General features: G+C 42.7%; 1 protein-coding gene and 1 non-coding gene across 11 annotated transcripts in view; one reads left to right on the top strand and one right to left on the bottom strand.

Annotated features, from left to right (window-relative positions):
* JARID2 (jumonji and AT-rich interaction domain containing 2) overlaps positions 1-16975 on the bottom strand; it is a 290372-nt gene that overhangs the window by 54180 nt on the left and 219217 nt on the right. For 9 of the 10 annotated variants that reach the window (XM_036348397.1, XM_036348405.1, XM_036348406.1 and 6 more), the window contains one exon: positions 3452-3628. In XM_036348397.1, coding sequence (XP_036204290.1) covers positions 3452-3628 — 177 coding nt within the window. Of the gene's footprint in view, positions 1-3451; positions 3629-8114; positions 8217-16975 lie in introns of those variants that run through there. The other variant, XM_036348404.1, reaches the window with a different exon arrangement.
* Positions 14826-14958, top strand: LOC118677762. Its single transcript, XR_004974495.1, has one exon. It is a non-coding gene; the product is annotated as a U12 minor spliceosomal RNA (small nuclear RNA).

Here is a 16975-nt window from a genome sequence, read left to right on the forward strand (position 1 = left end):
AGGACTCCAGCAGGGCTGAGAGGGCTGGGTGCCGCCATCTTGTGGTTATGGGCACAGCTATCTTTGTGTCAGAGTGACAGTTAATTTACATATTACTCTTTTATTAGATAGGATGGTTACCATAACAAGGAATTTCAAGGAGTTCTGCTCTACATTTACAAAGAAATGAGACTCAGCAAAAGCAAAGCAAAACAAACAAACAAAACCCACAACTTCTAGCTGTCATGGGAACCACTGTCCATGTTTGTTCTCTATTTATGACAATGACAGTGGTCAATGTAAAATTGTTATCCTCCTGCCTTAGTTGAGAATTCAGCCAGTTCCTTCACCCTCATCCCACCACCTTCACGCAACTCCCTGTGATTTGCTTGCAGAAACTCACTGCCACTTCACATCATAAACCTGCAGCTCATGTAAAAAGATAAGAATATCCACACACACAAAAGATGGTAATTTTTGACACTGGAAGTTGAATCTATGAGAAAATTGTCTAGTCAACCAGCAGCTCAAATAATCTGTAAAAAGGGAGCTGAGGACCTAACCGCAACTGCACAGCACACAGGGGACTGCTTCACCTGATCACCATGACTGGGGATTCAACCACAGGCAAAGAACGAGGGAACATCACACAAAACTGATGAAATATATATCTACTACATGGACACAGACTAACAGGTAGGAGTCTAACTTCCTGTTTTGTTCATATTTACTACTCTTGATTCATATTAAACCAAAAAAGTAAAACTACAAGATTAAATACTTTCTCAAGATTTACTTTTTTAAAAGAACTCTACAAGTCTCCCTCTTGCTTCATTCTATCTCAGGAGGCTCATCCATCCTGATAGCTTCAACCAGCAGCTCCACAATAATAAAGTCCATCTGTACTCTGTAGTTCTTCTGTCTTTCACCATCACCCCAAGCTCAACAGATAATAAAGTTCTTAACTCCCGCCAAATCAACTCCCTTCCCAATTCCTGTTCTATTACCTTCAACCCTGCCTCTTCAGACAGTTGTGAAAAGCTGACTATTTCTGCTTCAAAATGCCCCTTTCACTCTTCTGCATTGCTGTATGTTCTCCAGTCCAGCCTCTCAGCAGTTGTTTCCTGGCTGGAATCCTTGAACTCTCATCTTCTCTCCTTTCTCTTCAGACTAAACCCTACTGCTGGAGGAATCATTCTGACCCTGATCTGTTTCATCTGATTGCCACATCTAAAATCATCAACAGCTCCCTATTCTCTATATCTGAATTCTTCCTCCTGACTAGCAGGGCGTATGTTCTCAACGCTACCCTGTGGTTCCCAGTTATCCCGAAGTGGACCCTCAAACTGGTGGTCAGTGTGCCACCATTCCACAACTAGGTAATATTCCAGTTTATGTGGAATTTCATGGGTCATCTCTACACCAAATCAGGTTATACAGCTCCTTCAACTATCAAGATTTTTTGGTGACCATACTGCAGATAAAAAACTTTATCCTGACCCTGGCCAGGTAGCTCCGTTTGTTAGAGCATTGTCCCCATATGCCAAGGTTGAGGGTTTGATTCCCAGTTAGGGCACATATAAGTCAGAGCTGGCATCATCCCGTGCACCAGGAGGCTGCCTGTTCTATTTAAGGTCAAGGTCACATGCCTGGGTTGTGGGCTTGATCCCCAGTAGGGGGCATGCAGGAGGCAGCAGATCGATTTTGCTCTCTCCAGTCAATGTTTCTCTCTCTCCTTCTCCCTTCCTCTCTGTGAAAATCAATAAACTATTCTTTAAAAAATATTTTTAAAAACAGAATCAACCAACAAATGCATAAATAAGTGGAACAACAAATCGATTGTTTCTTTCTCTCCCTCAAATCAAAAACAAACAAAAAAATATTGAACACAACCAAAAATTTTTCCTGAAAGGTTAAAAATAAGTCGCCACTTTTTATTTATGCTCTGGGATTATTAACCACATTGCCCCAACTAAACTCTATATCTTTAAGACGTGGGTCTCATCTTTACCATGTTTATAAACCATTTAAGAAAACAGGCATAAGCAAGAAGTAGGAAAAGATGAACAATCATTAAATTGGCAGAGTAGAGAAGTCCAACAGTAATGAGAGGCAGACAGATTTCCAGCATGTCTAAGCTATGCTTGTCTCGGACCTCTATTTCTCATTGAGTCCAGAAAGACACCTGGTGCACTGTGCACAGTGCAGAGAAAAATGAGAAACATTTCTTTCCTTCAATCATTAATGGCAGCAGTGACTTTCCACCAATTGTACACAAGGCTCCCTACCTCACAGGGTCTCTTGAGTCGTACATGAAATACAATGTCTAGCAGAGTTCCAGATCGGAGCTCCAGAGAAAACAGCCATCAGATCTCCTACCCCACTGTCATTGCTTCCCTCTGCTTTTCTTACTTTCTTTCCCCCACCCCATGTTAATTCAGTTCTCTATCAAGTCCTCTCAACACCACCCGGCCATATTTCCATCTGTGGCTCCTCATTTTTGTACTGATATCCCTGTTATTTATATTGCCATGACCAACTTTTAGCCCCTTGTTACCTCTGACTAGGTCATTGCCTACAATTACAGCCTTCCAATATGTTTCCTTTTCTTCAGGTCACTTCCCTTTACTTAATCCTCATAATCAATGCCAGCTTAATCTCTTCACAACACATCTCCAATTAAGTCACTTCCCTGTTGAAAAATCACTAGGCACTTTCTACTTAAGCCAACTTAAATAGTTTCCTCTCTCAGAGATCCAACCTTTTATCCTACTCCTTCTATAACATTCTAGGGAAAAAATCAGTCTAGTTCATAATATATTTGCATTTACCTGATTTCATAGGCTGAATAATGGTTTCCTCTCTAAACTAGCTCCATCTGCTGAAATCACAGTAAGTTGATCACAAAACTTTCTTCATGAAACCTTCTTAACCCTCTTGATTAGATGAAATCTCTTCTGATTCCTAGTATCTGCAGCTCTTAGGGAATTTATCATCATCTCCACAATATAACAGTATCTATACTCATCTTGAAAATCTACTTATCTAGAATAGACTTGCTTCTACCACGTAATACTAATCTCTTCACCCTTAGAATGTCATACACTTAGAGAAGTATACAGAACTAGCTTTACCACTGACAAGCTGTCGTCATCTCATCTTCTTAACTAACAGACAACCTGTTCCAGCTCTGTCACCCAAAGCTTTGGATTTTATTTTTTAAAATATATGTTTTCGTTGATTTGAGAGAGAGAGGAAGTGAGAGGGAGAGAAACATTGATGTGAACAACAATGATCGACTGCTGCCTTCTGGGTATCAAGCCCGAAACCCCGGCATATGCTCTGACCAGGAATCCAACTGGTGACTTCTTCGTGCACGGGGCATTCAACCAACTGAGCCACACCAGCCAGGGCTTTATCTTTTTTTTTTTTCTTTTCTTTTTTTAAAACTCAAAATCCACACTAATCCTACCGTGCCCATTGTGGACGTGCTTGTGGGTTTTTCCTTTCCTGGGGGTTGACTGGCATGAAGATGAAGCATTGTTGGTGGCTGTCTTGACGTCTTCCGTCTCATCATCTTCCTCCTCGACGTCCTCCTCGTCCTGAGAGCTTCCGAAATATACCATGCTGTTGGGCAGCGCAGGAGAACCTGGGAGGTTTAAGAAAGAGGCTCATCAACACAGGCCTGGATGCTCACCCTTCCAGAAGCAGCACTACGAACAGACACCTACTAAGTTACACACCTAAATCCTCATGACTGAGCAGACAAAACAAAGTATTCCTCTCTACTGCCATTTTTTTATCTGTTTTTCAAATACCCTCCGGAAAATATCCTCCATCTGCGTCCTTTCAACAGATTTCAAGCAAAATTACCCCAGCAGGGGCTATATGATGCCATTCACCAAACATAAGAAAGCAAAAATTTTTAAATTTCAACTGAATAGCTCGGGGGTGGGTGGAAGACCACCAAAGATTGAATTGAGTAAGAAAAATAAAAACATCTAATCAAAGTGTTAAGGACAAGAGCCTATTCTGGGTTACTGTCCATAACAACTTCAATCTTCTTTCTCATAAAATATTTCTGGGACAGCTACTAACAAGTAGCAGAAAAAGTAATAAATATGTGAAATTCATTTCCTCTCATGCCCACTTTACTGTTGAATGAGCTAACACACTGGTCACATCAATAAAGATATAAGTAACCAATTTGCTCTCCTTCCCAAATGGAGATCTCACACTGCAACTATAATGGTAAAAACCATTCCTGTCCAAATTCAGAACCATATGCTCCTACGAGGAGATGGGAATGAATCAGCAGCAGCAACAGGGACTGGAGTGGCAAACCAAACACCCACCTGCAGAAACGCAACAGAACAGATGCCTCCAGTCCCCTCCCCACTTGCTGCAGTGATGACCTTCCAATATTCAAAACCCCCAGAAGTGACAAGGGTCTCACCACTGGGTGGAAATGAAACTCCGAAGGAATGTATTGGGGGGGGGGGGGGCCCTCAGTGGATAACAGAATTGGATATAGTCTAAGAGAAGCCATTTCCATGGGTTTGCCACAACCCCTCCCCTCCCAACCATGTCCAATTAGAAGCAAGTTTTCAACAGAAGAAAGATTCTTAAAACTGACTCTGGGGGAAATCATTTAATCACATAAGAGTTAGCTATATTTCCACTGGAACAACATGTTCATTCTTGTTCTATGTGGTTTCACAATTAGTACAAACTGACGATGACCAGGAAAATGAGATGTCACCCACCCATCCCAGCTTTTCAATCAGAGCCTTTCAGTCAGGACTCCCCACTTACCGGTACACCAATACTGCTGCATCCTTCTTCCTAAGTCTACCTTTGTAAGTACTTATGAAAAAGCAGAAGGAACTCTCGTCATTTACTCACAAGCAGTTTTGAGTGAAAAAAGGAAATTCAACCATAGGCTGCAACTCATCCTAGCATGTAACATGACATAAGCCATACAGGTTACATGCTATCAGACAGACACAGTGGGAACTTCAACACTTGGAAGTTATGAACTCAGCAGTTAAATTTCCCTTTATGGTAAAATGAGAGGGAATGGGTTCAATAATCCCTTCCAATTCCTTCCAGATCGAAATATCCATGTCTCATTTCTCCTAAAGAGCCTTCCTACACTCTACCTCAAATGCACTGACCGATGGCTAAAATTAGAGAATCAGAGAGCTGGGTTAGTATCAAAAAGAGCAGGTTTCTGTGCAGACCCTGCAGTAACTTCCACAGCTGACTCTGCCATCTGTTGGAGGGAAACAGGGTTTTGGCATGTCTTTCAGGAAGTAAGCTATCACACACCCCCATCCCTACCCCCCGGCCTTCCTCCTCCTCCCTGCAGCAGAAAAAATGCAATAAATTCTGCAACTGGGGTCATTTGGGAATAATGTAAAAATAGGGGAAAGTAAGGCTCATAAAAATATTCTGTTCCAAGAGAATCAGGTAAAATCCACCTGGAACATATGAGAAAGAAACAAGGAAGTAACTTCCACTTACAGGATCTGTCGAGGATATTTAAAAACCTCAAATGCTAAGTGAGCAGCATGAGACAGCAATCACATTCTTTACACTCAGATTTGGAGAGGATGGATAGAACACTGAGTTTATGTTTCAAAGAACTAAAATGGAGAAAATGTCTAGAAGCTCAGTTCAAGCATCCAAGTTTTGTTAATACCCTAAAGAAAGAGTATAGGGTAGTTTCTTCAACAAAAGCAGGAAACAACCAATCTTCTAAAAGGATTTGTTTTAACAGCTTCTCAGTAAATATAAATAAACTGAAATAAGTGGTTAGGTGTTCTAAAAGAAAGCCAGAGGCTAATATGAGAGAAATGTAAAATAGGAGATAAGACGACAGTAAAGAATGAAGGGGTTCTGAACGATTTGCTCTTCATCTGAAACTCAGAAGAATGCAAAGTCCTTCTGATGGAACCAGCTCTGCAGTCAGAAAGGACATGGTTTCTTCTAAGCATGGGGGTACAGGGGATAGAAGCAGACTGCCTTCCACTAAAAGATGATTTGGGTTCTATTCAGGTGATTGACATGTTGGTCTGGACCTAAAGATATGCACCAACAAAGAAGAAACAGTAAAGAAAGGTTAAACCAGATGGGGAATGGAGAGGCTAGCATGAAAAAGGGAAGGAAGACTCCTGGGAGAAGGGACAGTGGAGGAGAAAAATCACTGCTCAGTAATGATGAACTTTAGCTGGAGGTGAGTGGACTACCAATGGCTATTAGTTCAAATATTAGGCTGGCACCCATTCTTCCCCCTGGCAGGTGCCACTCAGGAACACCACTCTCCCCAGGTATGGTTAATTCTCCTTCCAGGTTTCATGCAAGAGGCCACTGCCAACCCATAACCTGCCTACCAGGAGCAGCCTCATGAACTATTGGCTTCTCCCACAGGGAACAGGCCTCCAGAACCTGAAGGAGCTCTTTATACCTGTAGTCAAAATGAAGCAAGTGGAAGAGACTAAATCATCAGATTCTGATGCTGCGGACTCCAAAGCCCTGTCACCATGTAGCTATTGTAAACCCCTCTAAGAACCTACGGGCAATAGAGAGGCAGAGCTAGCCGTCCAGGCCAGCAAAAACCGCAGCACTGCAAAAGCAACCTATTTCTTTCTCCTGGAGACAAAATCAGTTAAGATCATCTCATATTTAAAAAATCAAGGCAACAGCGAAACACTGACTGTTATATGCTAATACCTAGAAAATAATTATATAACAACCTCAACTAAAAGAAAAAAAATGAAACCATCTGAGAAGCCAAACTTAGTTATAACATTCATATGGAACATATTTATTTCTTCCTACCTTAGGTAAAAGCTCTATCATCTAATTTACAAATAAGCTTAGAGGTGGATGAATCTGCCACACACACACAGAGACACACACAGACAGACACACACACACACACACACACACAATAGAAAGGATATTTTAAGATCCTAACAGCACACAGAAGTCTGGACTATTTATCACAGGTGAAAATTATCCCATATTCCTCATTGTAGAATGGATGAGTGGGTATATTACATAATATTGATGCTAAGTCAACAGAAATTTAAATTAATATTTGGTATCTGAAGATAGAAGTGTGTGTGTGTTTTATTAAAAATAGTTTGCAACTTATACATCCTGGCGCATAAGAGGTACACGTCATCTCTAGAAAATTTATTAGGAAAATTTCTTTTCAAATGTCAGAGGAGGCAAACATCTGAAAAGCTTGTTATGGGTCCAGCATTCAGGAAAATGAGAATGTAGTTAGTAACCGGACTAGAGAGCTAGAAGAGCGGTAATTCACAACTTAAAATGCTTCCTGAAAAGAAACTTTCCTACCACCTGCTGCAAAACAGCAGTAAAATTGTGAAAATAAGGGGGTCTCAGAAAGGGCTCAGCAGACCTCGTTTTGAGTCTCACCCTGGTATTCTCAGGGGAGACTCTCTCTGTTGAAAATGAGCTGAGGTACACGCCCTATGCAGGACAGCGAGAGAGGCTGAGCACAGAATTACCTGATATGTTTCCTTTACAGAATCTGTAGCTTCAGAAGTCATCAGTGAAAGGTAGGTATCTTATAAGGGTTCAGAATTGTGTATGTGTGTGTGTGGGGGGGGGGGGGGATGTTATAACCAATATTTATAGAAGCGTATCAAATGTACACAGTTTTCTATTAAAATTACAGGCAGATTTCTCTCCTGATTATTCAAGTGCATTAGCAAACGTGAAAAAAAATCTGAACTTGGATCAGATGAGTGGATCGGGAGTGGAGAACGCATCTGTGCTTTGCCAAGGCCGTATTTCATTACTTTTCAGTATTAGCTGGCAATGTCTCCACAATATTTACTGAAGTGAAAACCAAATGTTTTCATCTGGACAAAAATCAAACTGTGGTATGTTACAACCACAACAGAAATCATCTTAATCCAAAGGCTTGCTTTCACTAATTTAGGCTGTGGTTTCTATAAAATTGGATTCTTCTCCGTAAATCATGTACACATACACCCTCCTCCCCATTATCTTCCCTCCCCCGACCAGTTCTTTATCTTAACAAGCTAAACATAGCTCAGCTCTATTTTGGAAAGCCCCTAAAGGGATTCCCTGCATACCATCATTTAGCTGGGGAGTCAAATTCTGTAGCTTCACCTCATAAACTCTGGGTTGGCTCACAAAGTTGGCATTTTCATGATTGAGCTTTAGGATACATAAAGAGAATGAGAAGTGATCAGCCCCTACTATCATATTAAACTGAAAAACAAGACTTCAAAATAAACTGGGTGGAACTGGGTAAGGAGAGAGAGACAGTTACTTACTGATTTCTTAAGGAGAGGAAAGCTCCATCCATTGAAACTAAAAAGTCACAGAAAAAAGCAGTTGCAATAACTGCCTGAGTTCATTAATCCAAGTTTGTTTGTACCAGCCACTGCTGTAGGCACCAGTGACCCAGACCAGACCAGATGTCTCCATTCACCCTGCCCACTCTACACAGTGCCCTGAAAGGCTGGGGACAGCTGTCACACACAACCTTTACAACTTACAAGGGAAGAAGAATTTCCCAAACTTCAGCCATTTCCATACACTACAATATTACTTGCCATATCCAGATAATCATGGGCTTCTATTTTCTTTAAAGGAATGCCCATTCATGACTCGCATGACTTATCTCCATTGTAACAGAAAATTATTATCACTTGCCATAAAGAAAGGGTAATCATGAAAATCACAACAAAATTTTAAAACGTTCAGCTAAAGTCATTTCTGATATCACCAGGAATACATGCAGCAGGGCTTGGGGAACAGTCCCCCCAGCCAAAGCCAAACACAAAGGGGACCCCTATTCCTCGTAGAAGAGGGAGCTGCCTGTGCAGTGAGGCCCATCCTGGGTTTGCATTTTCTTTTTCTGTACGTATATAAAAAAAAAAAAAAAAATGCCAATCATTGAAAAGGGCTCCACATTTGAGACCCAAAATAGGCTGAGGCATCAGCTCGGCAGTCTCCTGAGACATAGTGTACCTGCCTGGACGACAAGCACAATGTCTTCAGCCACAGTAGCTGCAAAAGTCTAAAAGCTGGAGGCAACATATGCAAAAGCACCATCGGCAATATCACACTTCAGTGATATTCCTGGGCCCACACATGGCTTCAGTGACCAAACCTCGTACCTATAAATTCAAACCGTCCCTCCCACAGGCAAGAGCAGAGGCAGTCGGCTTCCTATCTGGTTTCCTAAACGGAAGGCAAGCACATTGGTGATGCGAATCTAGAGAGGTGTGGGAATGCAAAATGAATTCAACAGCTAGAATTTCTGGAACTTGGGATAAGTGTGGAGTAATGCCCATGAAGAGTTAGAAACCTTCAGCCACATAGGTCTTTTTAAGGAAGGAAGAGGGATGAAGTAATAACCTGCTCAGAGGCCATTCTTTTCCTCCACATTCCTCCTCTCTTCAGGCCAGTCCTGGGCCCTGGCCTAGGCACATATATACCCCGAGTTATGGCTATCTGATTGATCCCACATTCAGGAAATGCCCAACATCTGGGCACAGCTTCTATCTTCAACAGCCCTACCACCACAGACACAGCAATGAGAAGGAACCACTTTCCCTCCCAACAAGTCCACTCCTGTGCTGACGAGACAGACAGCACCAAGACAAAGCATCTTTTAATTAACAGCTGGAATACTGCTCTACTCATCTTTCCCACATTCTTCTCTATACACATTGTTGGCTTAAAACATACACAAACAAATACACATCCCATGAACTACAATGGGGTCTCTGGATCTCTTTTATCTCAAAGGAATGCACAGATCACACCATATAGCAGACACGATGGGTTCAGCTCCCACCACTTCCACCCATGAGTTTAGAAGTGGAACAAGAGAGGAAGTAACTTCATCAAGACCACACAGCCACTCTGAACAATAAAGGCTGCGCTCTCCTCATCATGCAGTGTCCACAGATTCTAACACAGAAACTGAATACTGGGGAAAGGTCACCTTGCAATTGGGACAAGAACACTAGTAACTTTGCGCTGTCAGAATATCGACGCCTCAGCAGCCAGCAAGATGCTCAGCAAACAAAACAGGACTATACTTACTTAAAGTTTATTTTCTTCATCTACGTTTTCTACATGGATTTCAGAAGGCCTGGAAAATTTAAGGGAATCTCTATAAAGTAGGTGGAAATCTAGAGATGACTGAGAGCCTGTATCCTCAGCCACTGGCAGGGAAAGGGGGGGCTGCTTTATATTCGGGGAGGGCACAGCCTGGTCAGAGGCCAGCTGGCTGGGAGTAGAGCCAATCCTCCGAGCAAAATGTCTTGGAGCCTTAACAACTGATCAAGGCCTCAGTACAATTAAAAGGGATCCATCCTCCCCCTCCCCACTTAAGAATTCCATGGTTTCATATTTCTTCATAACTAGCCTGATAAACTATCCTGGCAAATAAATCACTTGCTCAGCAAAACTCAGCCAAGAAACACATACTCTATTGAAAAAGCAAGCACATGAGGAAAAAGGCTGGTTTGACTTGGAGAAAAGAGGGTGGCCACTGACACCCTCAGGGCAGTGAGACACCATTCTGGAGCAAACTTTCACTGTAACCATTCTCAAAAATTAAGATGCAACACCATGCAGAAGGATCCATAAAAAACAGCTGTGTACCACTCTGACCCTGTGCCTTCCTCCCAGAAGAGCTCCTATAATGTAAAACGTTCCCATTTTGCTCAAGGAAGTTCATTATTAGCACCACAGTGTTCCTTGCAATTGGAGATTACTTAATTGCTTTCTAGCAGGTTAATCCCCTTTCATTTTGTGACCTCTAAATCACCCCAGGCTTTTGCATTTGCCCTACTTAGAATTTATCATCCTCAATACCCAAAACCAGTACTCTATCAAAATGTGCTCCTTGCCCACAAAGCTGGCAACTGTCTTTAGAGAAAACACCACCCTTCTAGTACCTGAGGTCTGTTCAGATGGCCTTTTAGATCGTTCCTTCTAAATTTCAAATTGAACCCTCCTCCTCTCCGCTATATATGTCTGCCTAAGCTCACTGGGAAATAGTAAGTGAAGTGCACTGGGATGGTTACCACAGGTGCCATCTGGGCCTGTCTCACTCCACAAGAGCTGTGTGCTAGAGACAATGCATGTCCATCTTACAAATGGGGACACCTGGGTCAAGGCTGCACCTCCTGCCTGCATTCCTACAATAACCCCATGGGATGGCATTCCTGCAGCTGCAGTTCTCCACTGAGCTGCCAGATCATCTCACTAAATAACGGTTATATTAAGTCACCTCTCAGCTGAAGAGCCTGGGTAGTGTCCTCCTATCTAGCCCAGGGCCCACAGAACCCGACACATCTAACTGCTTGGTTTTAACTTGAGGCACTCTAAGCGATACACCCCAACACTAATCCATGCCTGTGCAGGGCTTCTGCCAAACCCCTTCCAAGCCCCATCCCCTTTCTACAAATCCAACTCATGTCACTTCCTCTTGCAGCCATCCCGACAGCCCTGAGCAAAGTGCCACTTGCCTCCTGCTGGCAAGGTGCATACCTCCTCCCTGGCATGGCATGTGTCTACTGCTATGTTCTTTCACTTACCACACTGATATGGCTTTCTTTTCTTTTCTTTTTTAAATCTTTATTGTTGCAAGTATTACATATGCACACACACCCCCACCCACCCACCCAATGATACTGCTTTCTTGCTTCCAGTCTGTTTTCTAGGTGTCTGGCATATAAAAAGGATTCAATAAAAGCTTGCTGAATTAGTAACTGAATGACAGCTGATCACTGAAGAGTCTCTAAGACTTGGGAAACAAAGGCAGACAGTCCCAAAACAGAAAGTACTGATTCACAGAGGCTGAGAGTGCGGTTCTTGACTAAAAATCCCCACACCCCTCTTGGTGGCTCAGTGGTTGAGCATCGACTTATGAACCAGGAGGTCATGGCTCGATTCCCAGTCAGGGCACATGCCAGGGTTGTGGGCTCAATACCCAGTGGGGGGTATGCAGAAGACAAGTGATCAATGATTCTCTCTCATCATTGATATTTCTATCTCTCTCTCCCTTTCCCTTCCTCTCTGAAATCAATAAAAATATTTTTTTAAAAAGAACCCCCCCCTCCCCCCAACTCTCCACATGCAGCAACGCGGGACTGTGGCACCCAAGGTCAGAAGAACGAAGTGTGTACTACATGGGTGGGAATTTTTAAGGAATCCCCCTTGGGAATCCACCTTGTTTACAGGGCCCCGTAAAAAGAAAAATGTAAATAACAGAATCACTTAACCTGCCATTGCTCTGCTATATTAAGCTTTTTAATCTGCTAATAAACAGTCAGAACAAAGAGAAGATGACAGAACTCATTAAGAATAACAAGACTAATGGCAGAAAATGGAGTGATGGTATGAATTGCTGCATTTCCACATGGTTCATACCCACTTCTCCCTCTTCTCTGCTTGTACCAGTGAAATATACTAATTATGCCTCTGGCTAGAGACATGTGGACCCCTTCAAAGCAAGCAAACTTCTCCTCCCTTCAGAAATCCAGGTCGTGGTAGGAAAGGAGGAGAGCTTTGCCAAACTTAGCCAAGAAGTCTCTGATGCCTTAAAACAGATTGTCAAAAATCCCTAAAGCTTCTTAATCCCTGAATGACTGACTGGCTACTGTGTTTACATATCTGCACTCATCCCAGTATTATTAATGATGTAGAAAGTTCCTCACCACCCAAGTTTTTCGTTGAAGACACTGAATGGAGTTGTGGGGCAAAGGCATGGTCTTGGGCTGGCCAGGTGTCTTCCCCAAGATCTCAAGATTTATTCTCTACCATGTGCAAATTAGTGCCAAGAAATTTACCAGTAATAGTAGGAGACTGGAGAAAAGAATGATAGGTAACCGTTCAACAATACCACTTCCAGGTCTTTGATTTGATTCCAGACTTTGTTGCCTATTAATACTGAGCTTATTAAAAACTGCATTCTTTACTCCTAACAGTGCCTGCTGTCACCCAAGGGTGATAGAGTGACTGGCCATCTTCATGCTGGACATGAACTTTGGAACTCTGACAAGCTCTATTTGATTCAGAATCCACAGCAAAAAGGAACAAACATAGATAGAATACAAGTATTATAATGGTCATGGGATTCCCAACTGTTAGCTTCTCCTGAAAAGACTTCAGAGAAGGCAAAGACTTAGGTGAAGACATGTGTCATCAGTGGTTGACATAAAAAAATGAGGAACACATCTAAATGTAAATATAAAGTTAGATAGATAAATGATAAGATGTCCGGAAAATAGAACAGGTATTCATGTGACAGTGTTAATTCCTATGATGCTGGAAAGTCGGAGGGCAAAAGTAAAAAAACAATGCAATTCCATTTCAGGGAGTGACACTTATCACATATGCACACAGGAGATTTAGAAATAGTCTCATCAAGGAGGTGGCTAACAGTGGTTGTCTGTGAGAGATTGGAGGGAGGGTATTTTGAGTTTTGAGGTTTTTTAAGTGACTCGAGGAAGGGGAAGGAAGAGAGGGAGAGGAGACGGTGATAGGGAAAAGGAAGGAAGAGAGGGAGAGAGGGAGGGAGGGAGGGAGGGAGGAAATCTATCAGTTGCCTCCTGCATGTGCTCCAACTGGGGATCAAACCCTCAACCTGGGTATGTGCCCTGACCAGGAATTGAACCTGCCACCATGTTTTGGTGGTGCACAGGACTAAACTGAGCCATACTTAGGTGCACGCTCCTACCAACTGAGCCACACTGGCCAAGGTCAAGTTTACTCTTTTGCTGACTTCCCCATCCTTTCTGCAATTATTTCCAAAAGGAACATGAAATACTTTTATAACAACAAAAATTTAATATCGTATCATTAATTCTAAATTGAAAGAAAATTATTAAAGTACCACTAAAACAAGGATCTATTTAACCCTTACCTCTTCAAAAGAGTTTTTCTTAGCTCAAGCAATTACATCCTATCTAATAAAGTGGGATGTGCTAATTGACTGCCGCACCCTCAATGATGGCAGCGCCCACAGCCAATAAGGAGGGAATATGCTAATTGACTGCCACACCCTCAAAGATGGCAGCACCAGTCTCCTCAGCCCCACCTGGGTGGCAGGCATGCAGCAAGGCTGGGCCCGCAGGTAGGCAGGCACAGCCACTCCATGAGCTTACCTCTGGAATCCCCCAGTCCCCTCAGCCCGCCAGCCCTCCAGGGCCAGCCCAAGGCACAGGCAAGCCTTGGATGGTGGCTGCCCAGCCGCCCAGGGCTGGCCCAAGGCGCAGGTAACCAGGGCCAGCCTAGGCTTGCGCTGCTGGCAGTGGCATCAGCAGAGGTGTGATGGGGGTGTCGCCTTCCCCTGATCGTTGGGTCGCCTCCTGTCCCTGAGGGCTCCCGGACTGTGAGAGGGGGCAGGCCGGGCTGAGGGACCCCCCCTCCAGTGCATGAATTTTCATGCACCGGGCCTCTAGTATTAAAATATGCCATCAAATGTCATCAAATCCATTAGATTTCCAGGATCATAAAGGCATCATAGAAATTATTTTGGGCTTTTAGAGGCAGATCCAGTAAACACACTTGACCTCACAAAAACATGATTTTTAAAGTAAAACTCATTCATTCTTTTAAAACCACAGGTCTAAAAAGTATAGGAGAAAGAGTGCAATGCTCTGCAAATCCTTAATGTATATCAACTAAACACTGGTAACAAAACCTATTTCACTGCCTGCATCATAAACACAGGAAGGCATTTCCAGTGCTCAGAGCATTTTTCCAAAGTTGTTGTATTCATCTTCTTGGCTTCACTTATTAAAACCTTTGGTCCAATGCCTTAAACTTATGAGTAAGGAAAATAACAATCTGGGTTATGCCCAAATCCTCACTACTACTGTGAGAGGAAGTTTTGAGCAGGTAAAGTTTGCCCCTAAGGTGACCTGCCTGGGAGTCACAACCTGCCCATCCCTTGGGGGGGAGGGGAGACACACAAACCAAAGAACACACCTTTGTTCCATCTGACAACTCAAAGTATATTATGGCTGTGAAAAAACATGACTCTCTTTTTGTCTAGTCTTGAAATGTGAAAGCTGGGTACCGGGTAACATTCTCACTACGTGACATATACTTGAGCAATAAGCACACCTCTCTAAGTAAGGTCCTCTCCAAACCTTCCCAAACCAAAGAAAATATTTCTTAAAATAATGCCTATATAGGCACAAACACACACAATCTTCTCTAACAATGAGTAACACCCACTCCAAAGTAACCACTTTTATAACTTAATTCCATAATTAGCAGAGCAATCCTCTGACATCCTAATGGAACAAGATCATTGGATCTTAATCGCTAAAGAAAATTAAATAGTGAAGTCATGACTCCAAGTTAAATCTGGCTCCAAATGCATTAAAAACCCATGTATTTACCCTGGCCCAGTAGCTCAGTTGGTTAAAGCATCGTCTGGGTACACCAAGGTTGCAGGTTCCATCCCTGGTCAGGGTACATAGAAGGTTTAACCAATGAGTGCCTAAGTAAATGGAACAAAAAATCTCCCCCCCACCCACACACACCTCCTTCCCCCCCCTCCCTCAAAAAATCTATACATTTTAACTTTCTTAAGAAGCCACTCATGGTCAAAGGTAAAACACTCCCATCATCATGAACTTTCTTTACCAGAACCATTCAGCTGCTAATGACACTGTTAACCCTTGAAAGATTTCTTTAACTCAGACCCTTTCTTCTGGCGACCTGCTCCCACTCACTCTATTACTGACACCACACCACACACTACCAGTCTCACAGCTGGTCATTCTCATTCTTACCTTTCCTCTTCTCCTCACCCTTCACAGTCAGTGCAGCACATCCCCTTCCCTCTTCAACCTCAACACCTAGAATCTGACAGCAAGGAGCTATGTAACTTTGAACTGGTAGAAAAGGCCCACCTACCTCATCTTCCTTTAGTCAAGGCCAAATGATTCCCAGCTGCTAAAAAATTTCTCACTGAAATACAATTATTCTCCTTCATGTCTTGAGTCTGAGGACTATCAATAGTCCATAATATCTAACATAAACCTTTACTCTTCGTTTCCCCTTTCCTAACAATTCAGACCTAAAGCAATCAGAGAGAGAGAGCAACCAGGGAGGGAGAGGAGGAGTGACCATGGTGGCCTAGGCGGGTGTCAGACCTGAGTGAGACTAGAAGGGTCCACCTGGGGAGATGGGAGGTGGATTACACTGGAAAAGATTGATCAAATAAACAAATGCATTGCAGTTAACAGGAGCCTGGTTTCTTAGTTTTCAGAATAGAAAGGAAGAAAACCGAATAAACCCTGTGGTTAAACTGAAAGTACTGGTGCTAATTCACCGATTTCAATACACAGAGACACAAATATACATCTGGATATACTAAATGAGCATGTTCCCTCCCTCCCTCCCTTCCTTCCTCTCTCTCTCTCTCTCCCCTCTCTCTCTCTCTCCCCCTCTCCCACCCTCTCTTTCTCTCTCTCTCTCCAGGTTCAGATCACCTAGGAGAAATGGCACTCTAATAGCTATGAAGTGAGCACACCTCAGGCTCCGATCTGGGCTTGTAAAGAACAACTGTCACTTAAAAAAACAATGCTCCTTGGGGAACGGGAGGATTCCAAGGCTGAGGAAAAGAACATACAAGATGAGCCTGGAACATACTGTTATGCCAGAAAGCAAGGCTGGAAGGATGACAGGGACATGTCAAAGGGACCAAAAAGCCAGCTTAAAGAGGCTCCAGTAATGATACCTAGAACAATCTAAACATCAAAACAAATAATGGTAAAAGATTATAACCCTTTGAACAGGAAATTGATCCATACTGACAGAAAATAAATAAATTGAGTTTGATGAGAAATAAAATCTAGTGTTTCAAAGAACCTCCAGACAAAATATTTATTAATTACAAGGGCTAAAAAGGTAACTTTACAATGGAGAAGCCTCAATCAAGTGATACCTT

The sequence above is a fragment of the Myotis myotis genome, unplaced genomic scaffold, assembly GCF_014108235.1.
Source record: "Myotis myotis isolate mMyoMyo1 unplaced genomic scaffold, mMyoMyo1.p scaffold_m19_p_2, whole genome shotgun sequence".
Lineage (NCBI taxonomy): Eukaryota > Metazoa > Chordata > Mammalia > Chiroptera > Vespertilionidae > Myotis > Myotis myotis.